The following is a 23,398-nucleotide window of genomic DNA, read 5'->3' on the forward strand; positions in this document are numbered from 1 at the left end:
TGAATAACCAATGCATTTTTATTTATGGTCCTAAATTAATTCCCAGTCCTCTTCTGCGAGATTATCGGATCCCAATTTTAAGTTCATATTTAGATTTGAAAGAAATTGGTCTTTTTTGATATGGAGCTTTTAAGAGATATGCTGCCTGAAATTGGACCTTTGGGAACAAAATGCAATCTGTGAGAGGCATTTGACAGAGCAATGCTCTTCTCAGGATATAAAAAAAATGGCATGATTGTGTGAAAAATGCCTATTAGATGACCTTTATTGAGGAAATACATAATTAACAGTAACTTGTCAATTGCGCTGAAGGTTAGAGAGCACCAGATGAAATGGAAGAGGGCAGAATAATGAATGGGATTGTAAAGAGGTATATTGCTGTGTTGTTTTGTTGGTAAACAGCAGGTGAAAGATTCCCCATTTTCACTCGCAATGGGGGTGCTGTCAGTTGGTTGGTAGGCGTTCAAACTGGACATTTGTAGGAATGTGACAAAAAAGACAACACAATAGCATTCGGCTGGACTTTCAACGTAATTTATGGCAAGACGCTGGCAGTCAACAAAAAGGCTGTTATGTTCTTTCGCTTCAGCTGGCATTAACAAGTAATTGGACATTGGACGTGCACTCACAGCTAAAACAAGCACAGTGCCACTATGGATTAACCCTTTCAACACCACAATCCACTAGGGCTGGATGATACATTGAATATTAGCGATATTATCATTTTATCTTTGCCGATGATATAAAATGAGGGAATATCATGTATATCACGATAATGTTAAAAGGCAGTAAGACAATTTCACTCCATTTAACGTCACACAACTATGACAACTGATGCTTTCAATTGCTACCGTACATACTCTGTAAGGACTCTGTCAAAAGCATCAGATGTTTCTATTTACCAAGCCAATCAAATCAGAGTCTGTTGAGCGTGTGAACAAAACAGCCGGTCAGAGCGGTTTAAGTTAGTCAGTGGTGCATCCACTCAAAACCGCTCAAGTTTTCATTCAGCATTCTCACTAAAGCCCAAAGTATACTTCAGCCGTCCATGTAGGCGTACATTGCGCCTGTGACGTAATTTTCATCATCAGGAGGATCTGTGGACGTCCGCGCACACTGTCCGCGTACAGCCCAATTTCTGTAAACAAATGCCTGGTTTCACAGACAAGGACTAAAGGGTTGTTCACCCAAAAATGTTCATCTTCGGAGCCCAAATTAAGATACTTTTTTATGAAATCCAAGAGGCTTTTTTTTATCTCCCATAGAAAGCAATGAAATGACCACATTCAAGGTGCAGAGAAGTAGTAAAGACATGGTTAAAATAGTCAACATGACTACAGTGGTTCAACCTTAATGTTTTGAATCGACGAGAATACTTTTTGTGAGCAAAAACAACAATTTTATTCAACAATTCTTCCTCTTCCCTGTCAGTCTGTTATGCAGTTGGTGCAGTGAACGCAGTGCAGAGCTTCAGTGTTTACGTCCAAACGCCAGCTCAGTATTGGCCGAGGCTGTTCACGCGAGCACCATGACACATGCGTGTGATGCTGATGCAGGAGCCGGCCAATACAGATTTAGATTTTAGATTTGATTTTCTCAGTTTTTGAGTAAAACGTCAAAACATGTCAAATATGTATTTCATATAAAAATTGAAATAGTATTTTTGTGCATTTTTCATAACAATAAATGTAAAATTCTAAAACATTTTTAACTTTTTTCACTTCAGCAATAATCTGCCATGTGTCTTCTTTTAAAAGAGTCCAAATTGAAATCTGTGTCCAAATCATTCAAGATTCAAATTGGAAATTTCATTTTTCAGGTCTATGCTCAAAAAGTGAATAAATGGATTATAACTACTGCATAAATATAATTTAGTACTATAAAATCCCCTACAAACACAAAATATTAAATAAAAAACATTATCCAACTAAACCATCGTACATTAATTTCATTTAAATAAATTGAGCACCTGAGGGTTAAGAGTTTTTAGCAATGTCACTGACCCCTTTAATCCACTAATATCCTGGTACTAATTAGTACAATAGTACTACTATGGCGATTGGACACGTTACCACAGTACAACAACAATATTAAACGATGATACCCCAAGAGCAGGAAGGGTTTGTTAGAGACTTAGTACATATTGTTTGTGTACAACATTTGATATTGTTCATCTCAGGCATGCAGTGATGAATGGTACACGCTCCTCCATTTATTTGTTTACTTAAATGAGCCAGAGTCGTCCAGTGCAGAGTACTTAACACACTCTGGCTATCAGCGCACAGCGTGGGTGTTGAAAAAGTGGGTGTGTGGGAGACACGGCCGGCGTTTGTGTGATTGGGGGTGGGTGGGAGGAAGAAAGAGAGAATGAAAGACGGGGAGCGAGAAAAAGGCACAACAGAGAGGGCTAGACGGTCGGGTTCCAACTGCAGGCAGTGGCACGGCACGCTAATGACTGAGAGACAGTGGGAAGAGCAGAAATTGAGGCAAGCGTGGGCGGTCTGGTACAAACACACCACGCTCGGCACTGAAAGCCCTTTCTATCTGTTGATCTCCTTTCTATTGCTGGCTGTGAGAAGAACATAATATTACAGTTTTCAGAGGCGTTACAGAAAACAGCCCTAAACATATAGAGGTCACGAGAGAAAACCGAATGAAAAACAGCCAGAGAACCGCTCTGTGTCATCAATTGAGAGATCAAACGATGCAAAAACTGCACTTTAGGGTCACGGCGCCCTCTAGTGGTGAAATGGGTTGGTGTTTTAACCCCATGCCAACTTCCTAACAAGTTGAAACACTAAAAAAGGAGCAATTCAAAAGGCTTGCTTTAGATAAAAACTTCCAAATTGATTCAGTGTTCAAAATTTCTTCTAAAGTGTTTGCAGGGTAATATAATTTCTTAAGAATTTGGTTGTAGGTAATGAGTTCAAAAGTGATGCATGCACAATATATTAGCGAAACATAAGTGATTGATACTCATAAGTATGATGCAATGCTGTTTGAGGTACAAAATTGCAATGCCTTTAAGTCCCCCTGAAATCAAAATTTAAGTTAAGTGTTAGCCTTAAGGTTATGAATAAGCTGGTGTGTTCCAAAACAATGACAAAATTCGCATTTAGGAGATACAAGCATTCAAAACTTACAGTCTCTCACTTCCGCTAAAATGGATCACGGATTTTCATGACATCACATCGCACTTCAGTTTCTCGTCAAATCTTCGGTCCAATCAAATGCTCTCTAGAATCTGAAGTCCCGCCTCCTCCTACACTCTTACAGACGCTGAAGCCTCGGCTGAAATCGGTCATTTGCTCACACATTTACTAGTTTCTACATGGTGAATGGCACATAGTGCACTATATAGAGAATAGGGAATGATTCAGACACTGTAAATATGCTTTCCTTTGACGCGAAGTCCGTTTTCACGTTAGTGTCACATGAACCGAGCGGATCATATGCGCGAGTCGGCACAGACCACAGAAGGTATCGGACCCATTTGAATTCTGCACAGAATGCTGTATATAAGCGATATAGAGGAGATTAGGAGGATGAACGGTTAGAGATTAGAAGGAAACAGAGGTTTTACTGAGTCTAACGGCTCTGGCGAGCTGTAACATAAAACGCTATTGGCTATTTAAAAAAAAGGGGCGGGGCTGTTCGATATATCGCTCTGTCTTCCTGTTTCAGTTGAAATTACGTCAACATTTTGAATAATGCTGCGCTTTCTAAGACTCTTCAGTGGACCTTTAATTTAAGAGCGTTTTAGTTGTTTTTGGTGTATCTGTATTTCAAATGAACATGACAATTTGTTGAATTATTTATATCTGCAACATACTGATTCTTTCAAATGTATACACAGGTGAATAATTCATGAATCAGGCTTAAGTTGAATATCAGAGACCCTGTAGATTGTGCCATATATCAGACAGACTGATGTTTTTACACATTATAAAACTGAGTTTCATCTCTAAATACTGATTTGAAAACTTTCCGGCTGTTGCTGCCATTGGAAGTAAAAACCAAAAAAATCACCTGAGGCTGTTGATTTTACCACAGCTAATGAGTCTTCTTTGGCTCAACATTAAGCAAAGTGCTCAAAAACCCTTAAAGGATTAGTTCACTTCAGAATTAAACTTCACTGCCGTTCAACGGGTTGAAGGTCTAAATGTCAGTTTCAGTGCAGCTTCAAAGAGCTCTACACGATCCCAGACGAGGAATAAGAGTCTAACCTAGAGAAATGACCAGTCATTTTCTAAAAAAATAGTTTATATACTTTTTAACCACAAATGCTCATCTTACACTTGCTCTGCGATGTGCCACGCATAATGTGATCACGTTGGAAGTGTCACGCGTCACGCATGCGGAAGTACCAATCCAATGTCTACAAAGCGAACGTGCAAAGACTAACGCTACATCCGAAAACTGGAAAATGTCTTCGGAGGACACATTTCAAAGTAGAAAGGCATCAAGGCATGTCCGAATCCAATGTTAGCTTCACTTCCTGTTTCCTGAGATACCTTCATCTGATTGATTTTTGAAGGCAGCATAGATGTATCATTAGCTGCCTTTGATATCCCACAATCCTGTGTGTTCCATTCTGTGACAGTTGAGCTAGAAAAATAAAGATGGCATCCAAAAGTTGCGTTTGCTGGTCAGTTTGTGTATAAATGTACATTTTTGACCAATATTTTCCACTTTTGATGTCACTTCTAGTGAGAAATTACTACTGTAGTAATTAAATTTTAGTTTTCACCAAAGCTCATGCTATCTTGCTGTAGATCAGCTGTTACGCTGCCTCAGAAGTCTGTCAGAAATCAGTTTCGTGAAGTGCCTTCATGCACAAATGTTGCCTTACAAGTCTGCCTGACAAGGCAGCAAGGCAACAAGTCAGCTGCCTAGGTTTTCAGATGCAGCCTAAGTCAAACGCCCTTTTTTTACCTAAAAAAAAAGGTAAAACGATGTTGGAGTTTTTCACCATACCATGGTACTATGGCCAGCCGTTTTGACTTTTATTCATTTTCAGGTTATAAATTCTTGATATCAACAATTCAATTCTTGATATCAGGAATTACATTTCCACTAGTAACAATGTTAATTCTTGATATCTGTAAATGTATTTTCACTAGTTAAATGTCACCATAGGCTGCCATTCAAATTCAATTGTTATCATTAATTGATTTACTAGTTGAAATTCCAATTTTACATATCAGAAATACAATTTTTACTAATAAAAATCATTATTTTAATTACATTACTAGTGCAAATATCTATTCTTGATATTAACAACTAAATTGCTACTAGTAACAATGTTAAATTTTGATATCAATAATTTGATTGTCACTAGTGACAATGTTAGCTTCTGATATAATGAATGTGATTGTTACTAGTAAGAAAGCCATTTTGATACATTTTCAGATATCAAAAATGAACATTTTTACTAGTAGCAATTCAATTGTTGATAAAGAAGTGACGTTTCAACTAGTGCCAAATTAATTCTTGATATCAAAAATTCGCATTTTTACTAATAACAATGTAATTATATCAAATTATGATTTTTACTAGTAAGAATTGTATTTCTGATATGTGAAATTTCAACTAGTAAGAAATCAATTCTTCTGAATTTGAATGGCAGCCTATGGTGACATTTCACTAGTGAAAATACATTTACAGATATCAAGAATTAACATTGTTACTAGTGGGAATGTAATTCCTGATATTAAGAATTGAATTGTTGATATCAAGAATTCATATCCTGAGAATGAATAAGTCAAAACAGCTTGCTTCCACCTACGTCACGCGTGACCTTTCCAACATGATTATGTAATGCATGGCACATCATAGAGCAGTGCAAGACAAGCATTTGTGGTTAAAAAGTATATACATTTTTATTTTTGTAGAAAATGACCAATCATTTCTCTAGATAAGACTCTTATTCCTCATCTGGGATCGTGTAGAGCCCTTTGAAGCTGCACTGAAACTGACATTTGGACCTTCAACCCGTTGAACCCCAGTGAAGTCCACTATATGGAGAAAAATCCTCAATTTTTTCTTTTCAACTGAAGAAAGAAAGACAAACATTTAGAGTTTCAACTTGAAAAACCTGTGAAAAGAACCAACTTTTTCTTTTTTTACTTCAGAACAAATTTGACACAGATTTAGAGTTTGTATGTATTAACAGACAGACAATGGCACAATGTAATATGTAAAACATTTATTGGATATTGCATACAAAAAAAGAAATCAAAATCACAATTAATGAGACACTTTTGGCATGCGCCCTCCTCATGTAGCCCTTCAAAAGTCCTCGTACAATGAAGAATTTCTACCCCGTAACAAGTTTGATTCATAGTTCACAATTTATGGCTCAATTTCTACAGCCTTGTACTCACATTTCTGTGCTTTGATGGTAGTTCAAATAGCAATTTTTACTTTACAGTAGATTGTTACAATGACGGATTGACAATTTCGTATTAAATACACCAAAGCACATTGTATCCGCTACATTAGTCACAGCCCTGTCTAATAAAACCTGAAAGAACAAGGAAATGACTTTCCTTATGAAAACAGTGTTCATAACTAACAGAAATTCTAAACTTAAAATTCACAGATGTGGAGTGTTTGGCAGGAAAACAGTTTCCTTTCACGTCACTTGAAGTGAACAAAAAGGTAGATTTTATTAGCTCAGAGGCCAAGTAACAAATGTACACAAACACAACTTTACTTGAGCTTAATTTCACTTAAATTTGACACAGATCTGTGTGACCCAATTGACCCTTGATACAGGCAATTCGTTCTCGCAGAACATTTGAAAGAACCCTAGAAAGTAAACACGACGATTACGATAACCCCATTAAAATAACAAAATAGTTAACCTTAAAAAGAAAGAAGTCGTAAAAATGTTTCCCAGGTCAATTTTTTTTGTACACACTGCACTGAATATATTCACAAGTAAGACATTTAATCTAAATTTTAAATGCATGTAAAGATTCCTTGTGCACTAGGGTTTTAAAAATCCTGAGGACGAACCTATCAAAAATATACGATTATAGCTAAAAATCAAACTGCAGTTTTACGCAGCTGTCTGCGAAATTTAAGCATCACCCTAGAGCTCACCGTAACACTCAGATCCGTTCATTAATATAAAAATATTTGCTGCATGCATAATTGTCTGAGAAACATTTTAATTAAAAAAAAAAAAAAAAAAAAAAAAAAAAAAAGTTTTAAAACTTAAAACGCAACAGAACCAACAGGGTGGATGGGCGCAGATTACTCACAGGATTCGACAACTGAAATATGGGTTTTAGATTATTTGGAGTGTCTCAAGTAGGCAAGAAACAAGGCAAATTTGACAAAAATTGGTTTAATTCGTCATCCATTTCTTTGGTAAATCTGACCGAGCAAGCGTTTTGATTAAAGTCCGATTTTATTACTGCCGAGTCAATGTAGACCTCAATCAAATTTAACATTCAAATGAACTGAAAATGTTTTGATCATTTAAATGCAAAACTTGTTTGCGTAGCTTCTCAACATCTGTTTCTTTGTGTTTTGTTTTTTTACAATGATCACCTTTTGTGCATGTCCACTAGATAACATTCATTTTATGAACTTTGACTATTTCAGTTGGGCTTGAAAAATGTCTTGACATTCAATATCTGATTTAGACATACATAATACTATGTAAAGCATGACTCAAAACAAATGACAGTAAGATATACAGCCCCTAATGTTTAAAGTGTGAGTAATCATTTAGAAGTCAACGAAGCAATTTGATTTCGCTTCCACCCTGTTCGTCTTGTTGGCGAAGCAAAAAACACAAGAGCGACAGCTGTCAGTTACGGGCTATAGTGCACTACTGAACATGAGCTCACCGTCATAATAATAATTACCCCATTCACAACCCCGCAGTGACGAGAACACATGATTCACTGACATGAATATGCAGATTCCTTAGTCACCGGCTCACACTAATACTTTCTAATTTCAGGTCATTTGACTCATTCTCCGATGACGGTACGTAATGGGATGTTCCCGCCATTCAGAAGTGACGGGTGTCTGGAAAGACTAATCACTGATGAGCCGCGGCTGGAAAAAAATAGCATTGTGTGCCGCAGCTCAAGATTAACTGGCTTTACAAATGAGGTCCGTAGATATAAAGGATCGAGGGAAGGGCGTTATGAACTCATGATCGAAGAATACAAAAGTAGTGGCTCTACAAAAAGACTGAATCATGGGGAGGAAAATACTAAAGGTGCGCGGCTCCATCACATGACGGCGCATTCTCTGGTTTGGGTCTTTGGATCACCCTGAAAATAAGAACAAATTCAGCAAAGATTATTACATGAAATCTCAAGTTCTACTGTATCATATTTGAAACACAAATTTCAATGACCTCTAAATGATCAAACTTGTCGCACACAATCTACTACAGTCCTGTCGTCTGATTGATAGTTTAGACTTTTTTTTAGCAAGTGAAAGTCTTTCAGTATAATTGTACAAACGTCCTCCTTCAGCTCATGGTTCACAAGTCTTTTAGTCAAAAAGATTTGTGATTTTTTTTTTATCAAGTAAATGTAATAGCTGTGATATTGTTGATGAACACTTACTGGACTACATAATATTTTAGAAAAATCATGAGAATCAAATATGACCATCAGGCTTTTGAGGAAGGTTCATCTCTCAATCATCATTGTATTGCATTGCTTTATATGTTTTAAAACTACAGAGCTTTGATCATAAAACTAAGCATTGAAATATCATCTCACTAAGACATTATTGGCAGATATTTATATTTATATGCATTTTATGTAGGGATCTGCTATACTGTTATAAAGATCTCATTGATTTACATTACAAGCATCAGAATTTCATCTTTTTGTCCATATAAATATCAGAATCTGCACCAAATTGCTTATTTTTGCTCAGTTTAGGTCTGAATAAAACTGATTTTTCCTTCCTTATTCTCACTATATCAGACTATATGAGCCATAAAAGCCTGATGTATCAAATAGGATACTCACAAAAAAAAATAAATTTGCTCTTAGATATTTTGTCTAAAGTTAAAAAAGAAAAAAAAAAGGCCATTACCTGCTGATGGAAAAGATCTTCATCGCCAAAGTCTCCTTCCTCATCATCACCGTTCTCCATTTCCAGCACGCTTTTTGTGACGGTTCGCTTTGCCACTTCCTGCAAACCAAGTTCAAGTTTTGTTATCGCATTCGCACATAAAAACTGCAAAAGCCTAAAACATGCTTGTGTTCATCATACCTCTCCATTTGAATTGACCAAAAAGGTGAGGATCTTCTCTCCGGTGCCCCAAGAGCTCTGGCTCTTCCACAGCAGGTCTGAAGGAGGACTATGGGACACGCCAGCATCGGCGCTCCACACCTTTCACAGAACCAACAGTTTAACATCTAGTCAACGTCCTGAGTTGGAGCTAAATGAGATACGGTCCAATATGCTTACTGTTACTGTCTGACCGGCCTTCAGGACAAACTTGGGGCTGAATTTGTAGGTGATTTCCTCTTCATCGCCAATTTGTCTCTTTAGTCGCCAGCTGCCCAGAGATTGATCCTAAATATGGGATAAAAATTATAAAGTTTTCTGAAATGTTTAAATATGCAAATGAGGCATTGTCTAATTTGCATACATTTCCAGAACAGAAATCTAAACACAGTATAAAGCCAGATTCAAACTTCTTGTGTCAGTGAAAGGTTTTTACAGAGGGAATTTTGGGTTTGTCTTTTTTAATCACTCCATAAATCAAAAAAATATTTCTGACAGAAAGAAAGAAAATTTACCATGCTTTTAGGAATAAATTGTTATATAAAACCATGCAGTTAATACCTTTAGAATATAGACAAGAATAAAACTGTAAAGTTTGGTGTATTTAAGAGCTGCTGAAGTGAAAAAAAAAAAAAAAAAAAAAAGTGGTAATTGAAACCTACAAACGCAAATAGATAAAGTAGATAAGCAATATAATAAACACTTTTTGGCACTTGCTATGTGAACGAACACACACAAAATCATGGACATGATTTAAAAGGTTAAATGGTCCTGAAAAAGAGGCACACACTCCTCGCTGTCAAAAACGAATGGGAAATGAATTTCATTGGTACTGCGCCCAAACAAATTCTTACTGAAAGCCAATTTTGAGATTCCAAACTCAAATCTGGAAAACAACTTGTTTAGATTTATGGCTTTGATTTTCTCACAATTTTAGAGTAAAGTGTTTTGTGAAACATATATTTCATACAAAAATTGAAAATAGTGTGTGCATTTTTCATAACATTAACTGAAAAATTAACTTTAACTTTACACTTTTCACTTCAGCAATAATCTTCCATGTGTCTTCTTTAAAAAGAGACCAAACTGAAGTCTGTGTCCAAAGCATTCAAGATTTATGACAGTTTAAGTTGGAAATTTCATTTTCAGGTCTACGCTCAAGTCAAATGGATCGTGACTACCGCATAAATATAATTTAGCACCATAAAATCCCCTAAAAATACTAAATATTAAACAAAAACACATTACTGAACTAAAACATAGTACATTCATGTCAATGAAATAAAAAAAAATTCGGTCATTTTTGATCGCCACGCAAAGAGCACCAGAGAGTTAAATGTGTATTTTGGATGTTTTCTTTTCACTACTCTGAAACAAAATGCTATGAAAAGCCCAAAATCTCAAAATTGACCAGTGCATGAAAAAAACATTTCTGCCTCTTAATGCGTCTTTAATGAGTCTTGGCATTAAAATGTGAACTGAATCTTGTGTAACATAACAGATATACAGCATTTTTCCAAATTCACAGTACCTTGTCAGAGTTGTTCCTGAGGGTCACCGATTTCCCCTCCAGGTCGATTTCCTCAACACTGACACTGCCTGTGGCTTCAGCCTCCTGGCTGATCTGGACTTTCGGGGCAACGATGGATGCTTCCTCGAGCTCCACACGCTTTCTCTTTGCACGAGAGCTACGTGAAGACGTAGAAGTGCTGCTCGCTGTGGTGCGGGACACCGTGACTCGTGAGGACGGGCTGGGGGACAACTTCAGCCTAGAGGAGGCGGGACGCACATGCAGATTACACATTTGAAACAAACAGGAAGACGTGTATGATAAAGAGTGAGTAAAGGCCTGTTCACACCAAGAGTGATAATGTTCTGTTTATTATAAGCATGAGCTGCAGTTTGGGCTGTTTGAGAATCTAAAGTCCCTCCAGCAGAAGTTATTCTCTATATCAATGTCAGTGTTTCTGAACTCCCTGAAACGCCTCCATTGTAGTCTTGAGTTTTCTTCCGGGAACAAAAAAGTCACAATTTTCCTCATTTAAATAATTCCCGCCCAAAATAAAGGGCAGGGCCCGGTTGAGTTAGTAGTGTGTTGAAACTAGCGGTTATGGTAAAGGGCGGGACAGTTCCCAAACACGCTAAAAGCGCTTGACGAATCACAACACACTGCTCCAGCCAACCAATCAGAGCATACTGTGCTTTTCAGAAGGAGGGGCTTCACAGAGACAGGAACTAAACAGAGCGTTACTGACAGACTGGGAAGAGAGGAGCTTCAACACTACCAACAATACCATTCATCAGTGTCATATCGTTGTAGTTGTAGTGTGGACTTTCCTTTTCTCAAACAATTATTAAAACTATATTAGTTATTCTTGGTGTGAACAGACCTTTAGAACGATGAATGGGCAACCGCTCCATGAAAACAAAATGTCTATGCGACTGCGCTGTCGTCTTACCTTTCCTTCCTATCATCTGTCCTCCAAATATCTGAACTGCAGACTCTCTTTAACTCGTCTCAAACTTCAAGATGGTCTAGCTGCCTGCTGGTCTCCTCGTCTTCATGCTAAACGAGCTCTGACTTCTCGCACACATTTTTCGACAACTCGCTCTGACGCTGACGCTTTCCCACTCGCGCACGAGTGGGAAACACAATTATCATTCCAGTGTGACATTTTACAACCTACCTTACTTCTCCGGCACCTCGAGTATGTCAAGTATGAAGCGCAAACATGTGAAGTGGAGCGTTCCTGAACGTGTTATAGGCTGCAGGTGCCCATGAAGATGAATGACGATAATAATCAGCTGCCAGAACGTCATCAGCAGCGAGAAACACTCAAGAACAGAGTTCAAAGAACACCTAGTTTGTGTGCATCGTTAACCTTAATGCATGAATGCTTCTTAAAACCAAGTCAGCTTCCTACCTTGACAGCATTTTCAGCTACAAGCTTGTCTGATGGGATTTGAAAACCTAGTAATCTGCCTACCAAGACATCTCAGTCATATTTTTGTCTTGTTTTCCATTATAAAGATCTTGATTCTTAAATGAAGAGGCATTTACTCAAGAAGCAATAAGTAAATGTATCTTGATTTAAGAATGTTTTCATATTTGTACTGGAAAAACAGACAAAAATACAAAGTAAATCATTTTTGCAGTGTAGTGAGCTGCCTAAAACTCACTCAATGCCTACTAAGACAGCATCCTTAAGTTTTGAAGTCTAAATGTCCAAAATACAAAGCATTTGGTACATTAGAAACACGTTCCAATGTGCTTGACACCCAAAATGTTTCCTCAACAGACAGCAGTTTTGGCCACAGGTGTGTTTGAATCCATTTCAAAGCTTAGCAAGCAAATTAGCTGGCATTTTTAGGGCACAGTTCAAAAGCTAAAAGGCCCTGAAAATGCAGTCTAGGTTGGCATTCCTGTCATTTTTAGATAATTATTGCTTTCAGACGTGGGTCTTGTTGACTCAAAGCGCATGTTCAAAAATGCGGCAGGCACTCACCTGTCCTCCTCGCCCTCCAGCAGCTTCCTGTAGGCGTTGATCTCCATGTCCAGGGCCAGTTTGACGTCCAGCAGCTCCTGGTACTCGTTGAGCTGCTGCTGCATGCGCTCTCTCATCTCGGCCATCTCGCGCTCCTTAGCGTCCAGCTGTCGGCGGTACTTGTCCCTGTCGCTGGACAGCAAGCCCTCCAGCTCACGGATGCGCTCCTCAGCGGCAGACGCCTGCGGGGGGGATGAAAACAAGCCGTGAATGATGGATAATGAACAACACAAGATAGTGAGGCGTTTTCTTCTAATACTACACAAGGACTCAAAGGGAACAAACATCTCTGGGTTATTATGGGAAAAACTGGCCAAATCATACCTACAAATGTACATACTGCAATGTAGATGCTTTTAGAAACTACTATTCCATCATTAAATTACTTGAATATCACATAAAAAAATATTTTAATGGCAAAAGACTGTAAAAACGCAACGTTAAAAACCTGTTAATTGGTTAATGGTAAGTTCCCTTTGTACGGTGAAAAAACGAATAGATCTAATGGGATATTTCATGTACTTTTGTAATGAAAAACTGTTGTACAGTTTTTTGCAGTGAAAAAGAATAAGTCATCTTATAATTTAAAGTGAAAAAACGTAATTTGACATTCCCAGAATTCTTCACATTAGATGATTTTTCATTGAAATAACAGTTTCTTAGTTGTTTTGTTATCAGTTATGACCTTAGGGTTTTATGTTACATCTTTTGTTAAACAAATGTTTATTGCATTATTTTAATGTCATATGTGTCACTATGGTGGTGTTTTGTGCACCTTTTTTATATATTTACCTCAGCTTGTGAAAAAGCTACTAGTAATAAACTTCATTCATGTGACTCTCTTTATAACATCTGTATTAAGGTGGTTGTTAGTACATTACAAAGGTAATTAGTATATATATTTCTTGTAAATATTCTGTAAATGTAAGATTCATCTGTAAAACTTAAAATGTTGCTACTGTATTTTTATGATAAACTTATGGCAGTGTAGTAACAAGGGTTTGTGGGCAATATTAGCCAGTATTTAGGACATTATAAGTGGACTGGTACCTGTTTCTGCAGGGCACTGAGCTGATAGCTCAGGCCCTCGATCCTCATGTGGGCTTCCTGCAGCTCCTCACGCGCGGTGAGCACCGCTTTATCATTCATGTCAGATGACACCTTGGCATTATCCAGCTGCAGAGAGAAGATTTGTCAGTAAGCAAACTACATTTCCAAAAGCCAAAGAGTTTATTGGGGAATCTAGGGTTTCTGACCTTGGCCATGAAGGTCTGCTGCAGCTCCGCTTTGTAGATCTGCACTTGCTCCTCATGCTGCCTACGCAGATCCTGCAGCGCCTGCGCCAGTTTGAACTCATAGTCCTGCTGCGTGCCTGAGTCCACCTCCACTACACGCCTCTCCTGACGCCTGCGCGTCTCGCGCACCTCCTGCAGTACACATTCAGCTGTTAGATTCCCAAACATACATCCCAAATTCTGTTTTATTTCTTTCCAAATTTAGTGTTTTCTGTTTCTATTTTTCTGGACTCTGACTTAATGGTTAAAATAATTAATCAATCAATCAAATTAATTCAAACTGTGAAACTTATTCAGTTTAACAATTTCTTGACACTTTTTTAATTTTAATTATTTATTTATTTTTTTTCGTTTTAATTTTTCTGGACTCTTTTTTCTGTTTTAATTTGTCTGTGGTAAATGGCCATAACAAAATTGTACAATTTTACAACAATTTATTTAAAGTTCAACAAAAAAAAATTTTTTTTAGGGCCCTATAAAATCTGTTTTATTTTTTCCCTTAAATTTCTACTGGACTGGATTTTATTTTTTCTGGACTCGTTTTTCCCCCTTGATATAATTTTCATGAACTCTGCTTTTCTGTTTTTTTATTTTATTTTTTTTTCTTATGGACTCAATTCTACCTCACAATAGTTATATTTCTGTCATAATTTCTTCAGACTTTTATTGTGGCGGGTTGTAGTGAAGAGCTATGAGTTTCTGTGTACTTGCTGATAGTTATCTCAAATGAAACTGTGAAATGCTGCTGAAGTGACTCTCAGAGCAGCTCTGGAGATGAACTTCATGTCCTCATATAGTGAGACAACACACGCTGAAAACAATTACATCTTCACACTGACCTCCTCAAACATGCTCTTCCTGAACTCAAGCTCCTCCGACAGACTCTGGCAGCGGTTCTCCAGGTCCACTCTCATTAGTGTTTCCTTCTCCAGCTGCTTCTTGGCCACACCATGAGCATCTTCAGCCTGGAGACAAACACCTCTGTTAGACGCCATTCAGAAGGTGAGGGAAGCTGAACTGTGAGTGAAGGGACTTACTTTGGCGAGCTGAGCCTTCAGGTCGGCCAGTTCAGCAGACAAGGAGCTGTTTTCGCTGAAGGCTGTGTTAAGAGCTGCCTCGTTCTTGTTGTATTGCGCTTCCAGCTCCTTAATTCGAGCCAGAGCCAAAGCCAGATCTCCATCCTTCTTCTTGTAGCTGGAAAACAATTTCAGTTGGTAAATTTAAAAACCAATCTTTAGAATTGGCTGTCAGTGGATTAAATGTCAAAATCTTAGACATGTAAAATATTGCCATATTATATAATAATAAAAATGTAAAACGCATAAGAAAAATAAAAATAGTCATTAATATTACTTTCAATTTACTTAAAAATACAATATGAACATAAAAACAAAAATATTTATAATGTGGGCTGGGTTTCACATTGTTTCTACAAGCCTGTCGGTGAATAAAACATGCTTTACAAATCATTTTCTGTTTTCCTGTCACTTGTTCAATTTATTCAACAAAGGTTTGCTAACATTTCATAACGTTATTGGGATTCCCCAAATAAGTACCGTGAAGAAGTACAGATAAAACGAGTGAAATCAGCGTGACAAATGTAGGTTCGTATCATGACGCGAGTCTCTCTTGTGGTCGACCGCAATCGGGCACATAGCAACAGACTCTTCCTGTTTGTATGTGTTCATTAGCAACGAGATCAACCAAAGATGACATTCAAACCGCAAACACACGTGTGCAGCTAAATGCACAAAACTCCTGAAATGATGTACTTCTGGTGGCATTATCCAAAGCAGCAGATGGAGCCGGATTTAAGTCAGGCTAAGTAAGCACAACTTCAGTTTAAAGACCACCACTGACTTAAAGTCTTATGGGTAATTAAAAAAGGGGGGGATGATGACTCAATTCATATCACAAGACCAGTTAAAAGAGATGTTTTTGAGCAATACTTACTTCCGGGTGACTTCCTCAAGATCAGAGTTGGCTTTTCCCAGATCAATCTGAAGTCTGGCTCTCTCACGAGCGGTTTCGTCAAGAACGCGCCGGGCGTCTGCAAGCTCGGCCTCATAAAGAGACTTAATCCCGGACACCTAAACCAAAAAAAAGCAGATTTATGAGCCTCGAACATGTCTGACAGATGCACAGATTAAAATAAAGTGCGACTGAATGGATTTAGGATGCTATAAGTCTCAAATTAAAACCATAATGTTTTTATAGTGTTGTGCATGATATTAAAGATTTAAGCTTTTCAGGATTCTCAAATTATTAAGGGATAGTTCACCCAAAAATGAACATTTAAAAGTATTTTGTTTCCATACAATGGAAGTCAATGGTGCCTCACAACATTCTTCAAAATATCTTCTTTTGTGTTCAGCTGAACCAATACATTTATACAGGATCTGAACAACTTTAGGGCGATTAAATGACAGAAATATCCCTTTAAAGAAAAAAGCTGCTATTATCAGACATTATTTGTCTATAAATCCAGTTTAAGTTGGGTCTACTGAGCATGTGCATACCGATGTGTTTCTATAGGATCTTGCATGATCTCAAACTATTTCTTTTGGCATTTTTGATATATGAGGGGGTGCTGTTTGACGTGGTTACCATTCAAAACAAAGGGAGCAGATGGTGGAGATCAGATTCAAATTTGAAAAGAGCATTTGGCCACTCCCAAAACTTTGAGGAAAACGCCCAAACACTCCAGGACAAACATTTACAGACCAGAAATCACTCTGAAGTCATACTTACAGAAGTTTTACATTAGCTTGTAACACATAAATGCATAACTAAGAGACTGGCACGTGCATAAATAAAGTAAATTATACAAGTTTGAAGCCATGGGGGACACAATTTACCGGCCACTCCCTGAATGCATCTGAATTTGTCTTTACATGCAATGCGTTTTAAGTATAGATGTGCAAATGCATTTGAATAGGCAAAACGCTATGTTCAGCGCACAGGCTTGATTGTGTAAAAATGCACGACTTCCTCGCGCGATTTTTCAAATGTTTTGTCGCGATGTACTGTTAATCTTAAGAGACTTTGAAAGTTTTAACACTCAAGGACATAAAACGCATGGAACGTTATAACTAGAAATCTGATTTACCACATAAAGTGGAGATAAAAAGACAAAACACAACATTATGCACGTGAAACTGACATCAGCTAACAGATTTATTGATCGTAAAAGCAACACAAAGGAACGGCTCTGCACCTCTCTGGTCGTGACTTCCTCTTTCTCGGATACTTTGACGAGCAGCCGGTCGTTCTCCAGCTCGAGCGACCGCACGCGGTCGATGTACACGGCCAGGCGGTCATTGAGCGCGCGCAGTTCTTCTTTCTCCTGCAGGCGCGAGATCCTCGTGGGGCTCAGCGGCGTTTGGGCGGCCGATGTGCGGCCGGACTCGCGGCTCGGGGTTGCGGTCGCCATATCGCTTCACGCTACAGACCCACTTTACCTCAAATAAACACTCCTTAGAGTTCCACTTCGGTCCGGTGTGAGCAGCGGCCTCTGAGTCGCACTTGGAACGGTTTTCCGGTGGCGTTTGGAAGTTTTTGTTTGTAGAGTTTTTGAATGAAACTGTGTTTGTAGTCCGAGTGCTGGTTGGCTGTCTTTGAAACGGAGGTGTGAAAAGAAAATGGCCGCCGCTAACGTAAAACCGCGCCAAAATTCAGTCGAAATGCTCTTGGGATTTGTAGTCCGAAATCCGACAAAAGCCCCGAAAACGATTGTTTTTTTAATATTTCGGTTTTGGTTTTCTCCATACTTTTTGTTTCAGTGCACATTGAAATATTAAATAAATGCTGAAAAAAAGGAGAATTTGATTCGGGAAGGCCCTAAAATACCTAACAATTTAAATCAATATTTTTTTATTATTATTATTTATTATTATTATGTTGCCAAAAATATACAGAATGAAAAATACTATAGTAATTTATAGTAAATACTATAGTGTTTTTTTTTTTTTTTTTGGTTTTTCTTTTTGGAATTATCCCTTTAAGTAAACGTTTTTTGTTTGTTTGTTTGTTTGTTTGTTTGTTTTTACAAAATATTTTTTGCAACAATTTGGACAAAATCATATGTCTAACAAAGTTGTCTTCCAAATTTATAGTTGATATCACAAAAATTGAGTGCACTAAAATTGTAGTATACTGTGTATATATTATAATATTTACAACACTCTGTTAATGAATGCTACAGCATACTGTAGTATTAAGTATAGTGAATTGATAAACTGTAATAAATACTGTAGTATACTTTAGTTTTACTACAGTAAACTGTAGTGTATTGTAGTATAATGTATCCTATAGTTGTAGAAAACGTATTACAGTATTGGGTAAAGTAATTTGTTTATATTACTATAGTTGTTATATTACCACGGCAACTATAGAATTACCACAACAAAATAATCAAAGTATTTTACTCTAGTATGGCTCAAAAGCACTATAGTATTTACTATAAATTACTGTAGTTTTTTTCATGTGGGATACAGCAAAATAACAAAAAAAAGTGCCATATTCTTCAAGTATTCAAGGAAAATGTAGCAAAATTAGATAATGTAATTTGATTGTCTTGAATTTTACTTTAATCAAATGGTTATAGGATTAGAAAAAAAAAAGAAAAAAAAAAAAAAATATATATATATATATGTATAAAACATGTAATCGATTAACACACCAGTCTAGATGCTTTTTTGTAAAGATGACGCTTCAAAATATCCTTTGTTCACTTCTAGGTGGCGCCACTTATTTTTCCCGCGAACTTTTTTCTTTTTGTCGCGTGTGAAAGTTCAGCTTCCGCCTAGCAGCGGTCCTTCCGGTTTGGACGCCATTAGCAAAACGCAGGTATGAATTGCCGGAGAATCACAAGCATTAAAATCCTTTTTATATCTAATACATCGCATTTCAAATCATCACAAAAGTGCACGCGTTTGTAAATATAAACTGTCTGAAGTGATTTCCAGCGATTATTGTGAACAATTATTCTGATGTTTGTGTGTTTTGGAGGGTTTCACTCAAGAGTAGATGCAGTGAAGTGCTTCTCAAACACTCGTTATAAATTAACTGCAGTTTAGAAGCTTTAAACACAAAACGTGTATAAAATGTTAACTGTATTCTCCCTAATCATGAAATGGTGGTATTTAATGACTTTGATCTCGTAAAGACCACTAATGTCTAATCCATAAGCACACATGCAGCTTGTGTCAGAGTATTCATGTATATTTAATCACATTTGCTCTCCACAGAGATGGCCATCAGGTATCCTATGGCGGTTGGCCTTAACAAAGGCCATCCAGTGACCAAAAACGTTACGAAGCCCAAGCACAGCCGCAGGAGAGGGGTGAGTCCACGTTTGACACTCGTGGGATTGTTTTGGATAGTTAAAATCATTGACCATTAACCTGTGAACTGTCAGTGTCCCGGTAGAGCACTCTTATTTTCTTATTTTTCTGTCACACATTTCAATTCGAAAGCTTAAACGCTCAAAATTATTTCTGTGAAACCGTTTTAAAATTGGCCGTTGGGTTGCGATGGAAACGGTACTTTTAGCGCGCTCAATTTTTGTGATATCAACTATAAATTTGGAAGACAATTTGGTTAGACATAATTTTGATTTTTCTAGATTTTTTTTTTAATATCCAAATTATGTTGTAAAAAAAATAAAACGTTTACTTAAAGGGATAGTTCACCCAAAAATGAAAATTATCCCATGATTTACTCGCCCTCAAGCCATCCTAGGTGTATATGACTATCTTCTTTTAGACAAATACAATCTGAGATATATTTAAAAATATCATTAGTCATCCAAGGTTTATAATGGTTGTGAATGGCTGCCCAGATTTTGAAGACAAAAAAAAGCATCCATCCATAAAAATAAAAAAAAAATGAATCCATGCGACTCCAAGGCGTTAATAAAGGCCTTCCGTATGCATTCGACGTATGTCCAAAAAGCGCTAACTTACGCAACGTCGTACACAATGACATGACGTACTATGTGTTATAACATAGTCATTGTGTACGACGTTGCGGAAGTTAGCACTTTTTGGATGTACGTCGAATGCGTATGTCGTATCGAATGCCACTTTATAAAGTTTTAAACAAGGATACGTGTCTTACACAAACGCGTCGATTCGCTTCAGAAGGCCTTTATTAACCCACTGGAGTCCTATGGATTACTTTTTTTATGGATGAATGCGTTATTTTTGGCTTCAAAACACGCCCCTATTTACAACCAAGGATATTTAAATATATCTCAGATTGTGTTCGTCTGAAAGAAGATAGTCATATACACCTAGGATGGCTTGAGGGTGAGTAAATCATGAGATCATTTTTGGGTGAACTATCCATTTAAGTACGTTTGCTTTACAGTTAACGTCCTTTTTTTTTTTTTTTTTTTTTTTTTTTTTTTAATGCTTTAAGTGCTTTCAATCTGCAATCCTACAACCGTTTAAGTTCAGATCTATGCTCAAGTTAACAGGTTAACTCTTTTTATCATATTGCAAATTAGGTTTTACACTCATTTTGATGAATTTCTCCCATCATGCACTACTGTTTACACCTTATTATACCAGTGTAATCGTATTTAACGTAACATATTTTTTGCGTTTCAGCGTCTGACCAAGCACACCAAGTTTGTGCGCGACATGATCCGTGAGGTGTGCGGTTTCGCGCCCTACGAGAGGCGTGCCATGGAGTTGCTGAAGGTGTCCAAGGACAAACGTGCCCTCAAGTTCATCAAGAAAAGGGTATGTTGATTGTCCCCATCTGTGTTTGTTCAACACTGCTTTTTTGGCGCTAGCAGGATTTTCTGGAAAATGTGCACTTTTTATTGAATAAATGGGATACCACATTTACCATATTATATGAAGATACAAATGAAATGGAGTGCTTTAGATTTGTTTAATGTTGGCTTAGTTTTAAGGTTCAAAATACTACAGTAAGTGAGTAATCAAACATAAAAAAATAAAAAACACTGCACAGTCTTTACTGTGTGAATTATCTGAGTGCGTGCTTCAGGTGTCGCAGATCTTTTTCCACCACTCGTGCTTAATTTTTCTCATTTCTCATGTTTTTTTGCACTTCTGTCTAATAACTTTTACTACTACACTTTGTGATTTTGCTTTGAATCACGAGGAACTGATTTGAAACCATATTCTGCCACATTGGGGAAAAAAATCATGCTTTTGTAAATCATAATTATCGGAATTATGACGTACTAAATCATATTTATTAAATGAAAAGTTGAATTTATGACAAAGTTGAAATTCTGACATTCCAAGTCATATTTACAAGATGAAAAGATGAAATTAAGACATACTAAGCTGAAATTCTGATGCACTACGTCATTTATGAAATGAAAAGTTAAAATTATGACAAATGTGAAATGACATACTAAGTTGAAATTATTACAAAAAGTTGAAATTATGAAATATTTGTGAGATGAAGTAAAAACAGGACATGCTAAATCATTTGAGATAAAAAGTAGAAATTGACATTCATAATTTTAACATTAAAAGTCAAAATTATGACTTAATATGCAATAATTTTGCGTTTTTAATTAAGATTTACCAAAGCATGATTTTTATTTATTTTTTCATATATGGCAGAAATGCAGCTGATTTGACGCCTCTTTATCGATATATTTATTAACTTGAATGGTTGATGCTTTAAAATAAAACACTTTTCAAAACAGCTTTAAATGTTATACACATTTTGTACAAAATCTGAAAAAAAAGGTAATATAGCTGGAATGACAGACAAGATTTTGCAACTTGTTGCAAGTTTTCTAAAATGACTAAATGGACCATTTTTTCAGTCGTCATGATCCAACATTAGCAGTGTTTCCATCCACCTCTTTTATATATCATATAAAAACACTAGCTGGAAACACCAAGATGCGCATAAATTCTAAAAATGTGCATCAAAAAATGCTTAAGGTGGATGTTTTATTTTTTATCCGATAAGACATACACAAACTACGAAGGAAACACATTTACTGAATAAATCCCTTGATTTTGCCTCAGCAGAGGCTGTGATTGGATAACTGGACTAACCAGTGGACCAATCACATCATCTCAGATGTTGGTTTGGTGGTTCTGAAACGCCTGAGTCAAAGTCTGATTTGGTTTAATTCCCTCCAGAAGCGTCTCACACGATTGTGTTCCCAAACACCAGCGTCCAAACGCAAGAGAACATGACAGCGTTTATTGCGTTTCGTCTGATGCTCTGAGACCAACTCATTTATGATGGAGGGGAAAAAAAGCCACAGATATTATGCACAAACTTCTCAGGAAGTGACGATTTTGTTCTCTTGAACACATACGCTGCTTTATTCGCAAATGTTTTGTACCATATTCCAGTTTTCCTGCATGAGTTAAATTTTGAATGGAAACACGGCTATTGTTTTTCTCATCGTGTGATTGGTCTGTGCAGGTGGGAACTCACATCCGCGCCAAGAGAAAGAGGGAAGAGCTCAGCAACATTCTGGCTGCCATGAGGAAAGCTGCTGCCAAGAAGGAGTAGAGCCTGAATTATGACAAATAAATTTGTATGTGTAAAAACAAGCGTTTGACTGTTGTGCTTCATTTAAGTGTGTCAGTCGTTCTGGTTGACTCGAGTAGCTGATGTTTGCAGAAACACTGTGTTTGTATTGATGGATCATATAGAAGTGTGTTTAACCAAATATACAGTTGGTTGAGTCAATATGCTGTTTTTTGTCTTCTGTCACTGGTTGAATGGAAATGAACCCTTGCGTACTGAATAACACACTGCGAAAATATCCTTCCAAGAAACTTCAGTAGACCAAAAAAACCCTAAAGATAAGGGATCAAGGAGCTTTATACTGCTTTTTATGTCTGATTCATGAAATTAAGCCAATGAATTAAATACATCTTTAATTTCATAAACCATCTTTCAAAGCCAATAGAATTAAGTCCACTACTGAATGTATCGCAAAGCATTTAAGGTAAACTAAAGTATACTTGCATGTAATTTCTGATGACACTTGTCATGTATTTATATATATTTGATGAAGTTGAAATTTAGTACAACTAAAATATCAACTTTAAATGTAATATTGAATAACTCTACAGTTAATATTAGAATCAAGTACTTCACGTGTGCTCCAGTATGTTAGTCAACACATCAAAATAAGTCTTTAAAGCATGACAAAAGATTATTAAAACTGATTTAAGTAAAACACCAGCAACTTAATTTCAAAATATCTTTACCATAAAAGTCTAAATGAATCCTGCGCCCTCATTAACAGACACAAAT

At 36.9% G+C, this 23,398-nt stretch overlaps 2 protein-coding genes across 2 annotated transcripts; one reads left to right on the forward strand and one right to left on the reverse strand.

The window, feature by feature from the left end:
• Positions 1-6,193: 6,193 nt before the first annotated feature.
• Positions 6,194-17,917, reverse strand: lmnb2 (lamin B2). The gene is made up of 12 exons (XM_051911364.1): positions 17,337-17,917; positions 16,073-16,209; positions 15,157-15,313; positions 14,959-15,084; positions 14,081-14,251; positions 13,875-14,000; positions 12,786-13,006; positions 10,811-11,048; positions 9,460-9,567; positions 9,262-9,381; positions 9,082-9,180; positions 6,194-8,300 (listed from the first exon to the last, which is right to left on the reverse strand). Exons 1-12 carry the CDS (start codon positions 17,550-17,552, stop codon positions 8,259-8,261), a joined length of 1,761 nt encoding a protein of 586 aa, XP_051767324.1. The 5' UTR covers positions 17,553-17,917; the 3' UTR covers positions 6,194-8,258.
• A 958-nt stretch (positions 17,918-18,875) lies between these two features.
• On the forward strand, positions 18,876-22,686 carry rpl36 (ribosomal protein L36). The gene is made up of 4 exons (XM_051911372.1): positions 18,876-18,967; positions 19,369-19,463; positions 20,734-20,868; positions 22,556-22,686. Exons 2-4 carry the CDS (start codon positions 19,371-19,373, stop codon positions 22,643-22,645), a joined length of 318 nt encoding a protein of 105 aa, XP_051767332.1. The 5' UTR covers positions 18,876-18,967; positions 19,369-19,370; the 3' UTR covers positions 22,646-22,686.
• Positions 22,687-23,398: the final 712 nt, after the last annotated feature.

This window comes from Ctenopharyngodon idella, chromosome 10 (assembly GCF_019924925.1).
Source record: "Ctenopharyngodon idella isolate HZGC_01 chromosome 10, HZGC01, whole genome shotgun sequence".
NCBI classification, from domain to species: Eukaryota; Metazoa; Chordata; class Actinopteri; order Cypriniformes; family Xenocyprididae; genus Ctenopharyngodon; species Ctenopharyngodon idella.

What these genes read in the sequence shown, in the direction of transcription:
- rpl36 (XM_051911372.1), top strand. Translation starts at nt 19,371, where the DNA reads ATGGCCATCAGGTATCCTATGGCGGTTGGCCTTAACAAAGGCCATCCA. An exon ending in AGCACAGCCGCAGGAGAGGG is followed by an intron (nt 19,464 to 20,733) that starts GTGAGTCCACGT and finishes TTTGCGTTTCAG; the next exon opens with CGTCTGACCAAGCACACCAA. An exon ending in TCAAGTTCATCAAGAAAAGG is followed by an intron (nt 20,869 to 22,555) that starts GTATGTTGATTG and finishes TGGTCTGTGCAG; the next exon opens with GTGGGAACTCACATCCGCGC.
- lmnb2 (XM_051911364.1), bottom strand. Translation starts at nt 17,552, where the DNA reads ATGGCGACCGCAACCCCGAGCCGCGAGTCCGGCCGCACATCGGCCGCC. An exon ending in TCAGTGCCCTGCAGAAACAG is followed by an intron (nt 13,007 to 13,874) that starts GTACCAGTCCAC and finishes TCCCCCCCGCAG; the next exon opens with GCGTCTGCCGCTGAGGAGCG. An exon ending in TCAGGAACAACTCTGACAAG is followed by an intron (nt 9,568 to 10,810) that starts GTACTGTGAATT and finishes TCCCATATTTAG; the next exon opens with GATCAATCTCTGGGCAGCTG.